This window comes from Cavia porcellus, unplaced genomic scaffold, assembly GCF_034190915.1.
Source record: "Cavia porcellus strain 051 isolate PalLab524CR breed Dunkin Hartley unplaced genomic scaffold, mCavPor4.1 scaffold_8, whole genome shotgun sequence".
Taxonomy (NCBI): Eukaryota; Metazoa; Chordata; class Mammalia; order Rodentia; family Caviidae; genus Cavia; species Cavia porcellus.
This window is the reverse complement of record NW_026947491.1, coordinates 38206967-38219341: the sequence shown is the minus strand read 5'-3', so window position 1 is coordinate 38219341 and position 12375 is coordinate 38206967. Positions and strand designations below refer to the sequence as shown.

General features: G+C 36.0%; 1 protein-coding gene across 3 annotated transcripts in view; it reads left to right on the top strand.

Moving 5' to 3' along the window:
- The window catches only part of Slc38a4 (solute carrier family 38 member 4), a 62909-nt gene that overhangs the window by 39547 nt on the left and 10987 nt on the right, over positions 1-12375 (top strand). For all 3 annotated transcript variants that reach the window (XM_023567652.2, XM_003475850.4, XM_013159353.2), the window contains exons 3-12: positions 250-340; positions 864-979; positions 3873-3946; positions 4399-4491; positions 8143-8224; positions 8312-8394; positions 8510-8568; positions 9358-9633; positions 9765-9844; positions 11100-11200. In XM_023567652.2, the coding sequence (XP_023423420.1) occupies positions 250-340; positions 864-979; positions 3873-3946; positions 4399-4491; positions 8143-8224; positions 8312-8394; positions 8510-8568; positions 9358-9633; positions 9765-9844; positions 11100-11200 (1055 nt within the window). The remainder of the gene's footprint in view (positions 1-249; positions 341-863; positions 980-3872; positions 3947-4398; positions 4492-8142; positions 8225-8311; positions 8395-8509; positions 8569-9357; positions 9634-9764; positions 9845-11099; positions 11201-12375) is intronic.

The window sequence follows — 12375 nt, the reverse complement described above, 5'->3', positions numbered from 1 at the left end:
GCATACACAATTTTTCAGCTGAAAATATTTTTCCTTTGTAACATTCTCCTTACCTCCCAAAGTTTATTTATAAATGGAGCTCAGTTTTTTGTCTGAAAGCAACACTAATGTGAAGAAGAAGAAAAATCACTTGAGGTGGCTTTTTTTTTTCTCTTAACTTGAGCTACTTAGTCCCCTAAAACAAATATAATTTAGAACGTTTATTTAGATGCTTTGACCCTCTAATTTTCCTTTTCTGTGTGTGTTCAGTCAATTTGCTAATGAAGATGCTGAAAGCCAGAAGTTCCTGACAAATGGGTTTCTGGGGGGAAAGAAGCCGGCCAGTTATGATGATGAACATGTAAGTGAACCTCTGTTGTCGGGCAGTGGGCGGGACTGAGGGTGCCGGATGTACCTGTGTCTCTGTGGGAAAACAGTATGACTGAAATTTTCCAAGCCTTGATCAGCACATTCTCTGTTTATTCAGGCCCTTACTGGAATCAGGGCTTGTTTTTCCTGTTCGCCATATGGCTGCATAAATCATTTATGAAATTTATTTGTTTTTTTCTTTTTGAGAAATCATTCTAACTCAAATGTAGCCTGCAGTCATACATGTTTGGCCTTCTTTTGATTGCTCCCTCCTGTATTTTTTTGCGTGTGTTTTTATGGAGGTCTATGCTGAGATTAAACGCTACATTCCATTGAAAAATACATGGTTTTATTAAAGGTGAGTAATGACTTTTCCTTGCTATGACTTTATCTTAGCCTTTTCACTTTTTGGACTGTAATCTCATTCAGGAGAGGTAACATGAGAAGAAGAATAAACCAAGAAATGACTGGTCTTTTGGCAAGTGTTCACTTATAACGTGTCCCTGTTTTTCAAGCATCCTGGAACCACTTCTTTTGGAATGTCTTCATTCAACTTGAGTAATGCCATCATGGGCAGTGGAATTTTGGGCTTATCCTATGCTATGGCCAACACTGGAATCATACTTTTTATGTAAGTGAACACATATCTACATTTGAAGATTAAGTCCATGTGTATATAACGTGATGCTCTTTCAATTGGTAGTCTGAAGAGCAAGCTATGACCAGGAAGAATTTGAGAAAGTATTAGCAAACCTTCCTCCCTTTAGATAAAACAGGGAGCTGAGGAATAGCTATAGCAGTCTAATAAAACAGTCTCATAATGATGCTTCTTCACCCAACTGTCTCTAACAATGGCTTTGTATGTGCAACTACCCAAAATGCTGGAGCAGCCCTGCAAGTTCACAGAAATTATTCTACAAAGGATCTCATTGTTCAACAGATTCTTAAAATAATTTAGGGTTGTTAGTCAAAAAATATTCCCTACATGCAAGTCTGATTTTTAAATACTCTTGGGGAAAATACTCCATCTGTAGTCATACCTGAGTGGCCTGCATGCCCTGGGCCCATTCTGTGTGCTCCTGGAGACAAGACATAGTGGGCACACTGGCCATCTTTCCATCCCAAAAAGGTACCAAATTCCCTCTAGCCACTGGGCTTTGCGTATCATCTTGGAGCTCTCTTTTCTTCTTTATCTACTTAACTCTTCCCAGCCTGGCTCAGCCTCTACTCCGTGCTGCCTTCTCTGACTTCTATGACTGGGGCAAATCTCTGATGCACTCACCACTGTTTTAGTATTCTCATGCATTTTTCTGATGCTTTGGCCGTCTTCCTTGCTAGTATAAGCCCAGCAAACATTGTCTATGTTTTGCCACATGATTCCCCCCGCAAAACCTTGCATTGTGTTTGGCACAGGATATACTTTCTGAGTGACTGAAACTTAATTCTAAATCTATGAGTTTTCAGTACATTTGGTCAAATGCTGCCTTAAATGCAGAAGCCTCATGTAGCTGACACAGATGGGTATTGTATCAGCTACAGAGATGTGTGTGCATCATGCACAGCCCAGTATTGTCTGAGACATATGGAAATAGTGGAATTCTTCATAAGAATAAAGCCTAATGTTAGGTGTCAATAGGAACATAGATCCTGGTTCCAAACACAATGCTAGACTGTTAAATAAATGTTTAAGAATGGAACATTTATATGCTAAGTGTATGCTATTTGTGTTCTGAAACATCACATATGATTAGATAACCATATAAATATTTGAGGGCTGAGAATCCCAACTGTAAGTATTTATCTTGCATTAGTGCTTTGAGTGAACTCTTGTATATATGGTATTATTTAACTGAGTGGATTTTATAGCAACTTTACTTTTATAAGTCATGTTTGAAATAAATTAGTTTTTGAATATCTGAATTTTAATAGCTAGAAATGCGTTAATATATTTGTATGCTTCTTCAGTATTTAGTGCCTCCCAAACAAAGACTTCTTTCTCCTTATTAAATATACATAATATTAGAATTGATCATGAAGTTAACATAGACATCTGATGAATATAAACAGGAAGCTCTTCCCACAATCCTAGAATCGTAGATCATAATTATTGGAAGAGAATATTGCATTTTTCAAGTAAGGGCTCATTTTGGGCCTATAAACATTTAGCAGATTAATTTGGCCAAAGCAATTAAATCACTAAACACAATACAGTGTATTTTGCATGGTCAAATAGCACATAATTGATTCAGCTATTTCCTTTAATTCACAGCAAGTAACACAGTATTTGATTGGTTTCTCTTTTACTATTTTCTGTCAGAGAAACTACACGTTTAGAATACAGGGAACATTTACTGTTTTTCCAAGGAACAAAATTATGTAATCAGAGTTACATGTTTTTTAAAAACAGGTAAGTTTGGGGCTGGGGGTTTAGCTCAGCGGCATAAGCGCCTGCCTTGCAAGCAGGCAGTCGTGAGTTCGATCCCCGGTACCGATAAAAAGGAAAAAGACAAAAAAAAAAAACAAAAAAAAAAAACAGGTAAGTTTATAAGGCATATATAAAAATACATGAATAAATAATTGATGAGAGAGTTCTGGCAGACATAGTTCCTAGACAGAGCACAATACAGCTATAGTAGTTATAAAATATATAATTCATAGTCTAAATTTGCATCTACAGCATTGATTGCATAGAAAATTACCAAAGTATTAGATCAGTTGTGGGGAAGATGTTTAGTGTGTTCTCATCACACAAAATAATTTTTTTAAAAAGAATTTCAAGTAAGCCTTGATATTGTCCTTCCAATTATTATATAGATGCTTCTATCTTATTTTGCACTCTAATTCCTGATTTTGCAATGTAATTGTTCTCTAACTCGGTTTTTCACTCTACTTCTTGGTTTTGTGTTCTAATTCTTGGTTTATAAAGAAATATTGATGAGTATATACATAGATAATGCATGCATATGGATATTTTGAAAGTCCTGACATTAGAAATTATTCTTTCTGAATACTAAAAAAAGAAAGAAAGAGATTTCCCTGCTGACTTTTTCTACTTTATCACACATGCAGTTCTCTGGTCCTCTGTGGACAAAGTGACTTTCTTTTCTATTGTAGGATTAGTAGAAATGGAGCTGATGCTATACATTCTGGTTCTAGACTTCTCAGATTCTAGATTAAGGTTTAGTTAGGTTTTTAAACAGCACTTCAATTCCAAATCTTAATGCAAATGCAGTGTACATGTACAGGACCCATAGGCTGAGTTCAGTAGCTGTAGTGTTTGATTTTCTTGCCATACACTTAAAATTTAAGTTATAAAACAGATTCTATAATTGTGTAACCCTAAAAAATGTTAGGAACCATAGGCAATAAACATGTGAAATATAGAATCAGAGGGGAGGTTTGACATTCTGAAAAGGATCCCTCAGTTTCCCCCTAAATCCCCACACGATCAATGTGGTTCCTTATTATAACTCTAATACTATGATGTCTTATATCTTATCAAAATTTTATTTTCTACTCTACAGAATTTTGCTGCTTGCTGTGGCAATATTATCACTCTATTCAGTTCACCTTTTACTAAAGACAGCCAAGGAAGGAGGTATGTTACCTGATAAGCCCGAGACATTCTATTTTGACTCTTAATACAGGAATATTTCAGTGTATCACTTCATCTGAGGATGATTTATTCAGTTTCACATGACTTCAGAAACATAGTTTGCCTCATAAGGTTTTTAGTTATCTGGACAAGTGAGCCGCAGGAGTGAAAGTCAACTCACTCCAGTTCAAGCCAAATAAAAAAGAAGAGACTTTAGGTGGATGATTCAAATGAGTGTTTTAACTTGCTATGTGCAGCTATAATGAATGAACTCATTGCTTTCTGCCTGGAGAACATATTAATCTACTGCTTATTGGTTTTTGAAGCTGCATCTTTTAGGTTTATAATTTATTTTTAAAGTTACTTATGTGTTTGAAATGCAAGTGTAGCGTTATATGATGGAAGTATTTTAGCCATTAAACATATCTCTAAAATTATTTTCTCTTTCATTATAGGGTCATTAATTTATGAAAAATTAGGAGAGAAGGCATTTGGATGGCCTGGAAAAATTGGAGCTTTTATTTCCATTACAATGCAGAACATTGGCGGTAAGAGTATCTAGCTTTCAGTGGTCCTGCAAACTTTCTAGAGAATAGTCAATCAGCAAAAACCTCTATGGCAATAACTGCTTTATTGCTTTTAAGTTTCAGAAGTAAAATTTCGTAGATTCGTTGTCATTCTTTAATGGAAAATAGCAATATCTAGGAATGTGATAATGTATAAAACTCTCTAAATTGAAAGTAAGTTAAAATCTTCCCTTCCTTGATTTCTAATGCTATTATGGCATTAATGATTGCTTTTAAAAGTGAAAACAGTGATGCTTGTTTCTGTTACTGTCAGAACAGTTGGTGTTTCAGGTGTGTCACTAAGTTATGTAACACAATGGAAAAGTAAATGGTGTTGGTGATGGGCGAGGGGAAGGCGTGGCCAAAGACTGGGGCTCAAAGTTCCTGCACTGAGCCTTTCCACTTAAGAGGGTCTCTAGAGTATGTCACAAGCAAATATCTGCTAGATATAAGAAGCAGGATAGACCAAAGATTTATTGGTTTTACAGATTCTTACAATTCCTGGTAAATTAGAATTTCCAGAGCAGAGGCTACATATATGTATTTTTAGAATTTTCTAGATGATGCCCACCAGCTTCATATGAGTTCAGTTGTGTCTCTGACCCTCATAAGGTGTCTGAACCCATACATGAGGTATCTTGCTGGCTGCATCTCTCTTGGCCTTGTTTGTATGTATATTACTTTTTTTAAAAAAGTTATTTTAAGCCCCTTGAGGAAAGAATACGGCTTTGGAGTCTTGCTTTCTGGAATTTGTTTTGCCTGACTTTGAGTCTGTTTCCATCATTATCTGTGACCTTGAGTCTGATTTTTCTATCTATGAAAATGAGAGTTCTACAATGTCACCGTGAAGATGAAATGAGATGACACATAGCATGTAATAAGGGTTGAGGACCTGGTTCTCCACGTCTTGGATCTTGGATATCCACGTCTCTAGAACTCTCTGATTATTTTTAAATAGGTATTTGTATAATTGAAAAGCAAATGCATGCTAATTGTGAATAACTAGAACATTATATGAATAGATAAATTACCAAGGCAAGTTTATGTGAGTCACTCTAGGAAACATTGCTCCAGGTTTCCATTTATGCCAAACTTCACAAATGTATTAGTATTGTTAAAATTAGTTCACCTGGCACTTTGACTTGAAGCTTTTTAAAACTAACAGTATACCTTGAATGTATTTGCATGCTATTCTTTTTAACGTCTTTCAAGTTTTCTATTACAAATATGTGCTATACTTATTTTTCCTGAAGAACAAATGGGATCATTTATGATTTTTACTATTACACATTTTATTCAATAAAAAAGTAATGGAAATGTTGGAAAGAGGCAGCTCGTTTGGTAAACTCATAGAATTATGTATGATTTCTGGAGTGCAGCATTTCCTTTAGTAACCATTATCCAACTTTCCCTATGTCTGGCAATGCATAATTCATTATCAGATAAATGAAATCAAATCAGATTTGACTTTTTTTTTTTGTTTGTTTGTTTGTTTTTGGTGTGTGCTAGGCTTTTTTGATGAACCAGGTCCTCACACATGCTAGGAATATTCTATCACTGAGCTCTATGTTTTTGCATTTATTTATTTATCTATTTATTTAGGTGCTGGAGATCAAATTCAGGGCCGAATGCATGCTAGCCAACTGCTATGTCTTCATGAGTTATATGTTATGACTCTGACAGATTTTGGCAGTAACCCTGGGGTTGTTACTGGGTTTTTCCCAGAAGCCTCTAAACCTCTTAAATCCCACCAGACTACTTTATATTTAGTTCAAAGTTTTCAGACTTACCAAGGTCTAAATTCATAGAATTGCTTCATATTTGTTTGATAACTGAAATAGCAGGCATAAGCATATTTTGCCCTGAATACAAGCTGTATGCCATCGGCCAGTACTGGTAGGTCAAAGCATTGCCATTATTATTCTTCTAAAATAGGAATAAACTATAAAGTGGGCTTTGCATAAAGCTATGAATGAGTGTGACTTTACGGATATGAGGTGCAATTTAATAATACCAACCAGAAAATGCTCTCACTTCGGTTATTTCATATGACTAGTAAATACTTGGCATAAAAGAAACCACTTCTATTTATTGGTATAGCAGCTCCATATTTAGAACCCCTAGTTTTTCAATTCCCTAAAAAATTAACGTTCAGTATGTATGTTTTAGCATTAGCAAAATAATGCTGACATTACCCAAAAGATCTGGATCGTTCAGAATTTTCAAAGAACAAACACATTAACAGCGGTGACATCACAGAAAGTCAGCAATAATAGTTCTAAAATTGAATAGTATTTCACTGAGCCCATTAATCAGAAATACTTCCTCTTTATGCTCTGCAAGATCCAGATCCAGCTACGGTCTTTGTAAAGATTAACTAAACAATGTGTACAGAAGATGTGTCAGGTATTACAGAAGTCATTTCATACTAACATAAATCAGCTGAGGGTATCAAGGATAACATAAACCTTGACATCTGATAGACCTTTTCAAATGATCAAGTGAAGTAATGCTGTGCACAACTAAACAATAAAAGGAGTTATTATCACTATTATTTTGTTTGAAGTTAAGGAAAATTTTAAAACTCTTAATTGCTCAATTTCTAATTTAGATATCTAGTTATTTTGTTTCTTTCATTTTTTGTGGTGCTGGGGATTGAAACCATTATCTTTTACCTGACAGACACACTCTGCTACTAAGCTATACCTCCAGAACTTAAGTATCTATTTTAAATGCCTATTAGCATAAATTTATAGAAGGATAGATGCAGCACACTCCTCAAACTTTCATGTAAAATTTGTCACTTTTATTTTTAGTGAAAACGTTTTACCATGCCTCATTAACAAATTGATATTATAATTCACTGAATGAATGGAGCTGGGGAATGGAGGTAGCATAAAATCTTTTAAATATAGACAGAGTTGTAATATTATACATTACATATACATATACATACATATTTGTTTTTCATGGAAAAAGGTTTATAGACATCACCAGGTTTTTAGAACAGGTCTGATCCTTCCATGTATCACTTACTAGGATCTTCATAAAGTTTTGCTTCTTCGTGCAACCTGGTATTTGGCTAGATAGATTGGAGCATAGAGGAAAAAACCAAAAACCCTTGTTGACGAAAAAGGGGAGAAACTATCATTTCCTGTATTCATTAATGATCCAGGAGGGTTCCAGTTTAAAAATCAGTAGTCTGAGATCTTTTGCACTTCTCAGAGAAACCACGGAGGCCCCGAGGAAAGCCAGAGTGATAGTGCATCTACTCTGCTTCACCTTGCAATCTTCCCTCTCTCTTTAGCCCGTGCCTCTTGTTGCCAGACCATTGCCCATACACACTAAAACAGGCACACCTAATAATGAGCTAAAATGCTGAAACTGCAGCTCCACTCAAAATCTGAGAGCTGATTTAGTACAAAATTAACTGACACCCTAGCTGCAATCTGCATGTAAAACTAGAGGGTTGGATGAGTAATCTTGAAAAGACCATAGAAGCAGTGCCAAATGCGTGACTTTTTTTCCTGTTTGCAAGAGTAGATGTTCATCTTACCAAGCAGAATGCACATTCCAAGTGTAATGACTTCTTTACAACTTGCAACCACTAAGCTGCCACATTTTCCATTTTAGCAATGTCAAGCTACCTCTTTATCATTAAATATGAACTACCTGAAGTACTCAGAGCATTCATGAGACTTGAAGAAAATTCTGGGTATGTCTTCTGATCTCTTCTTTTTGACATCAAGTGACTGTTTGATCTTTTCTGGTCCTAACATCCTCATCTTCTTTCCTCTCCTAGGGAATGGTACCTCAACGGCAACTACCTCATCATATTTGTGTCTTTGGGAATTATTCTTCCACTTTCTCTTCTTAAAAATTTAGGTAAAGTCATTCTGTGAATGAAAATGTTTTCATTTCATTTTCTATTCATGCTTATTTTAATAAGCTGTTTGTAAATGTCATATGCACCTTTCAGAATTTTTTTCCTTACTTCTAGGTTACCTTGGGTATACCAGTGGATTTTCTCTTACCTGTATGGTGTTTTTTGTCAGTGTGGTAAGTGATTTGTTGACACAGTTCTTGTAGCTTGGTGAGCATTAGATGCTTGGAGTGCCTGAATTAGTGTCCTTGTTTTTGTTCTTGGATGACAGGCAACTTTATTGTGTTTCAATTTGGAATGAGAAAAGAGCAATCATGAATTTAAAAATAGTGAAGTTAGGATGTCAAGGCTATGTTCCAGGCCTTGTGAATATTTGGACAAAGGGCCATTACAATAATCCAGTATTTAGAAAGGTAAAGAAAGACATGAAAGACAAGAGAGACCTCAGTAGGCTGCTCCCATATTCACATGAATTAGTCATTTTTTTTTCTTCCATATTTAGCCCAGGAAGAGAGGGCAACCTCAGTGGAGTTAAAAAATTCTACCACTATGAAAAAAAAGAATTTTCTTAGAATATCATGAATGCCAAATTTATAAAGCATTTCCCTAAAAGTGTAAAGAAGAAATTTTGATGTCCCATGTAATCATTAGCTTGAAGAAATAAGACATGAAATATAGCGAGGAAAACGACCATCTTTGTTTCAGGAGGTCATAACGTCTTGTAGTGGACTCCTATAAAGTTTGGCTCCACTGATTCCCGCCCGGTCCTGTGGGCAGTGCTCGCACCCGTAGCTCCAGCTTCTGTCTTAGAACACAGGATGGAGGCTATCTCCATAGCCCATTAGTTTAAAAACAATGTTTGACTGAGTTCCTTCACCCTCATCTCATAAGACACATATACAGAATTTATCTATTATTTTTCCTCAAAAACTTGGGTTTTTTTTCTCTTAAATGATTGGATCCAGGTGATTTACAAGAAATTTCAAATACCTTGTCCTCTGCCTATTCTGGATCATAATGCTGGAAATCTGACATTCAACAACACACTTCCAATACACGTGATAACACTGCCCAACAACTCCGATAGTACTGGTGTGAACTTCATGATGGATTATACCCACCGCAGTCCCGCAGGGCTGGATGAAAACCAGGCCAAGGGCTCGCTTCACGGCAGTGGAGTAGAGTTTGAAGCCCGAAATGACGACAAGTGTCAACCAAAATACTTTGTATTCAACTCCCGGGTAAGTTAGAAGACTTGGTTTCTCATGAGCTCAGAAATGTGACCTCTGGGTTTTTCTTTCATAAACTGAGGTGGTCTAAGATCACCATCTGTGTTGGAATGCTAAACATTGGTGTTATCTTTGTTTTACAGACGGCCTATGCAATTCCTATCCTAGTATTTGCTTTTGTTTGCCACCCCGAGGTCCTTCCCATCTACAGTGAACTTAAAGAGTAAGGCACCCATCATTTTAGCATCCTAATTCACTTTGAAAATATGCTCATATATTCAAAGACGCTTTACAAGGAAGCACGGTTTAGAGCTTTCTCTTCAGAGAAAGTTTGTATTACAACCATTCAGCAGCAATGTACTTTAACCAGCGAGGTATGACTCAGCGCACACACTGCGTTACCTTATCTGCATCCTGTCTCTTCTCCCTCTGCCATATGGGTCAGGGGAGGGGTCAGGGGAGGTGGAAGAGGAGCCATTGTATTTGTAATGATTGACAGGTGTAAGGAATTTAAATATGAATTTGGGTGGGAAGAATCAATGTCCCCTGGATTAGAAAGGACAGAACCCTAGATGACCAACAGTTACGGTTAGAGTGGCCTTATTAAGCCATTAGAAACACATATGGTCAGTTTCGAACCCTCATCTAAAAGGCATACAACTGTAAGAGATGTGCCATATCTGGTCTTTATTGCCTTATCTGTACAATGGAGACATCGGCTAGCAAATCTTGCTTTTCCCAGCTGGTGGTCTATGATTCATTCATATTCTTTTTTTGTTCAGGTTGTTGACATCTCCATGGGGCCTCAGTGGGTATGAGCTCACCCTAGCTGCTTTCCTTAAGTTATGCCCTCATATAACTATTCTCAAGGGTTTTTCACCCAGACATTAGCAGTACCTCTCCCTGTAAATTCTAAATTTACCTCATAAAATATTTGGAACACTTTCAATCATTTTAATGTTTTTGATTTACTTTGAAAAATCACATATCGCATGTACTCCAGAAGCTCATTGGGTAGGAGGTACCCTGTAGAGTGGGTTCCAGAATTTGTCCAGGTAAAGATCTCAAGCTTTCTAGTGGCCTGAACCCTTAGCAATAGGGCTTTGCTGGTTCTAGTGTTTTCTTGTTCTCAGAAACCTCATTTCACTGTGAAATTCAAAAGCTTTTCACATTAGGAACCAGTTTGATCCTTATGTCAGTGATATTAATTATTCATAGGTAGGCTTGTTTATTGACATGAAATAGGCAATTCTTTTTCTAGGGAAATGATTGTTTCCAAAATTAAATGAGTCAAATGTTTAAGAAAAATGAAAAACAAACTCTCTTTAGCTCTTTGTGACAAACTGAAATCAGATGTTTATGCACTAGAAATGTGATTTCATAATTAGCAACAGACATATCCTTTCAATATTTTTTGTTTAAAAAGTCATACTTTCATATGTTTAAAAAATTAAAATCAATATTCTTTTTACTTTCAGTCGGTCCAGGAAGAAGATGCAAACAGTGTCAAATATTTCCATCACAGGGATGCTTGTCATGTACCTGCTTGCTGCCCTTTTTGGTTATCTAACATTCTATGGTAGGTACTGTCAGAGTCATTTACTTTGTGCGAATCTTGGTAGGACTTTTACTTCTATAAGCTGCATAATCTGTAGATGACACATACCCCATCAACATGTTATCTTAGCTTTGTCATTTGATCTAGAAAATGAACCCTACCTGCTTAGGTAATAGGTTACTATGAATTCACATATGTTTTATTTTAAAATCTCTCATTAAGTTATTTCCCTTCAGACATAGACACTATTTCTTTGGCTAGACTGTGCGGTCAATTTCAGGCTAGAAGCAATGAGAATAAATACAGTTGCATTTGGTAAAGCACTTTTGAGGAAATAACTGCCAAGGAAGTGGCAGAAAGTTAACAATATTCTTAAATTTGAACTTGCTTCTTTTTACCAGTCAAGTCCATTCAGGCAGCTTGGGACATTAGGTAAACTTTCAGGCTCATATATTCTATTCTGGTACAGGGAATGGTTTCCTAAGAAAGAGAAGGATATGGCAGGATTTCCTTCGATCTGAAAATATTCTACCAAAATGAAGAAAAATCAACCAAAAAACAACAACAGAAGCTGACTGTGACCATATTTGATTATGTATTAAACATATTAAACATTTTCGCTTTGAAATTTTAATAGTGCCCAAAAGGAATATCATCGCTGTTATTTCTTCCATAAATCGTGACCCTACAGATAAATGTCATGAAATCAAATATAAACCTGATAGCATATGTTCACAATAGCCAGTGTATCAATATAGTTTTGTATATGTCTCCATAACTTCTGGATTTTCTTATTGACTTGATAAATTAATTAGTGATGAGCCGGGGAGAAAACGATATCATAGTAGGCCATCCTTTGCATAGATTTGTTTTCTATTTGACTAATATTTGACTTTTAACAAGGCAATTGCTTTAGATTGGGCATAAACTCATTGTTGATTGCAGTTAATGAAAGTTGGGGTCAATAGCACAAAATGTATTTTTATCCCTTTTTGTCGGACCTTGGGAAGAACAGTAGGACATTAAACTGCATCAGATTCCATAAATAGCTCCCTGGCATTTGTATCTGAATGAATCTGTTTTCAAGGAGAATTTAATCTTTGAGCAATATTCTGTGGGAGAGTCTGGTAGAAATGATACTACTCATCATGCATGTTATTTACTGTATAGAGTTCCATGAGACAAACTAATCTTAA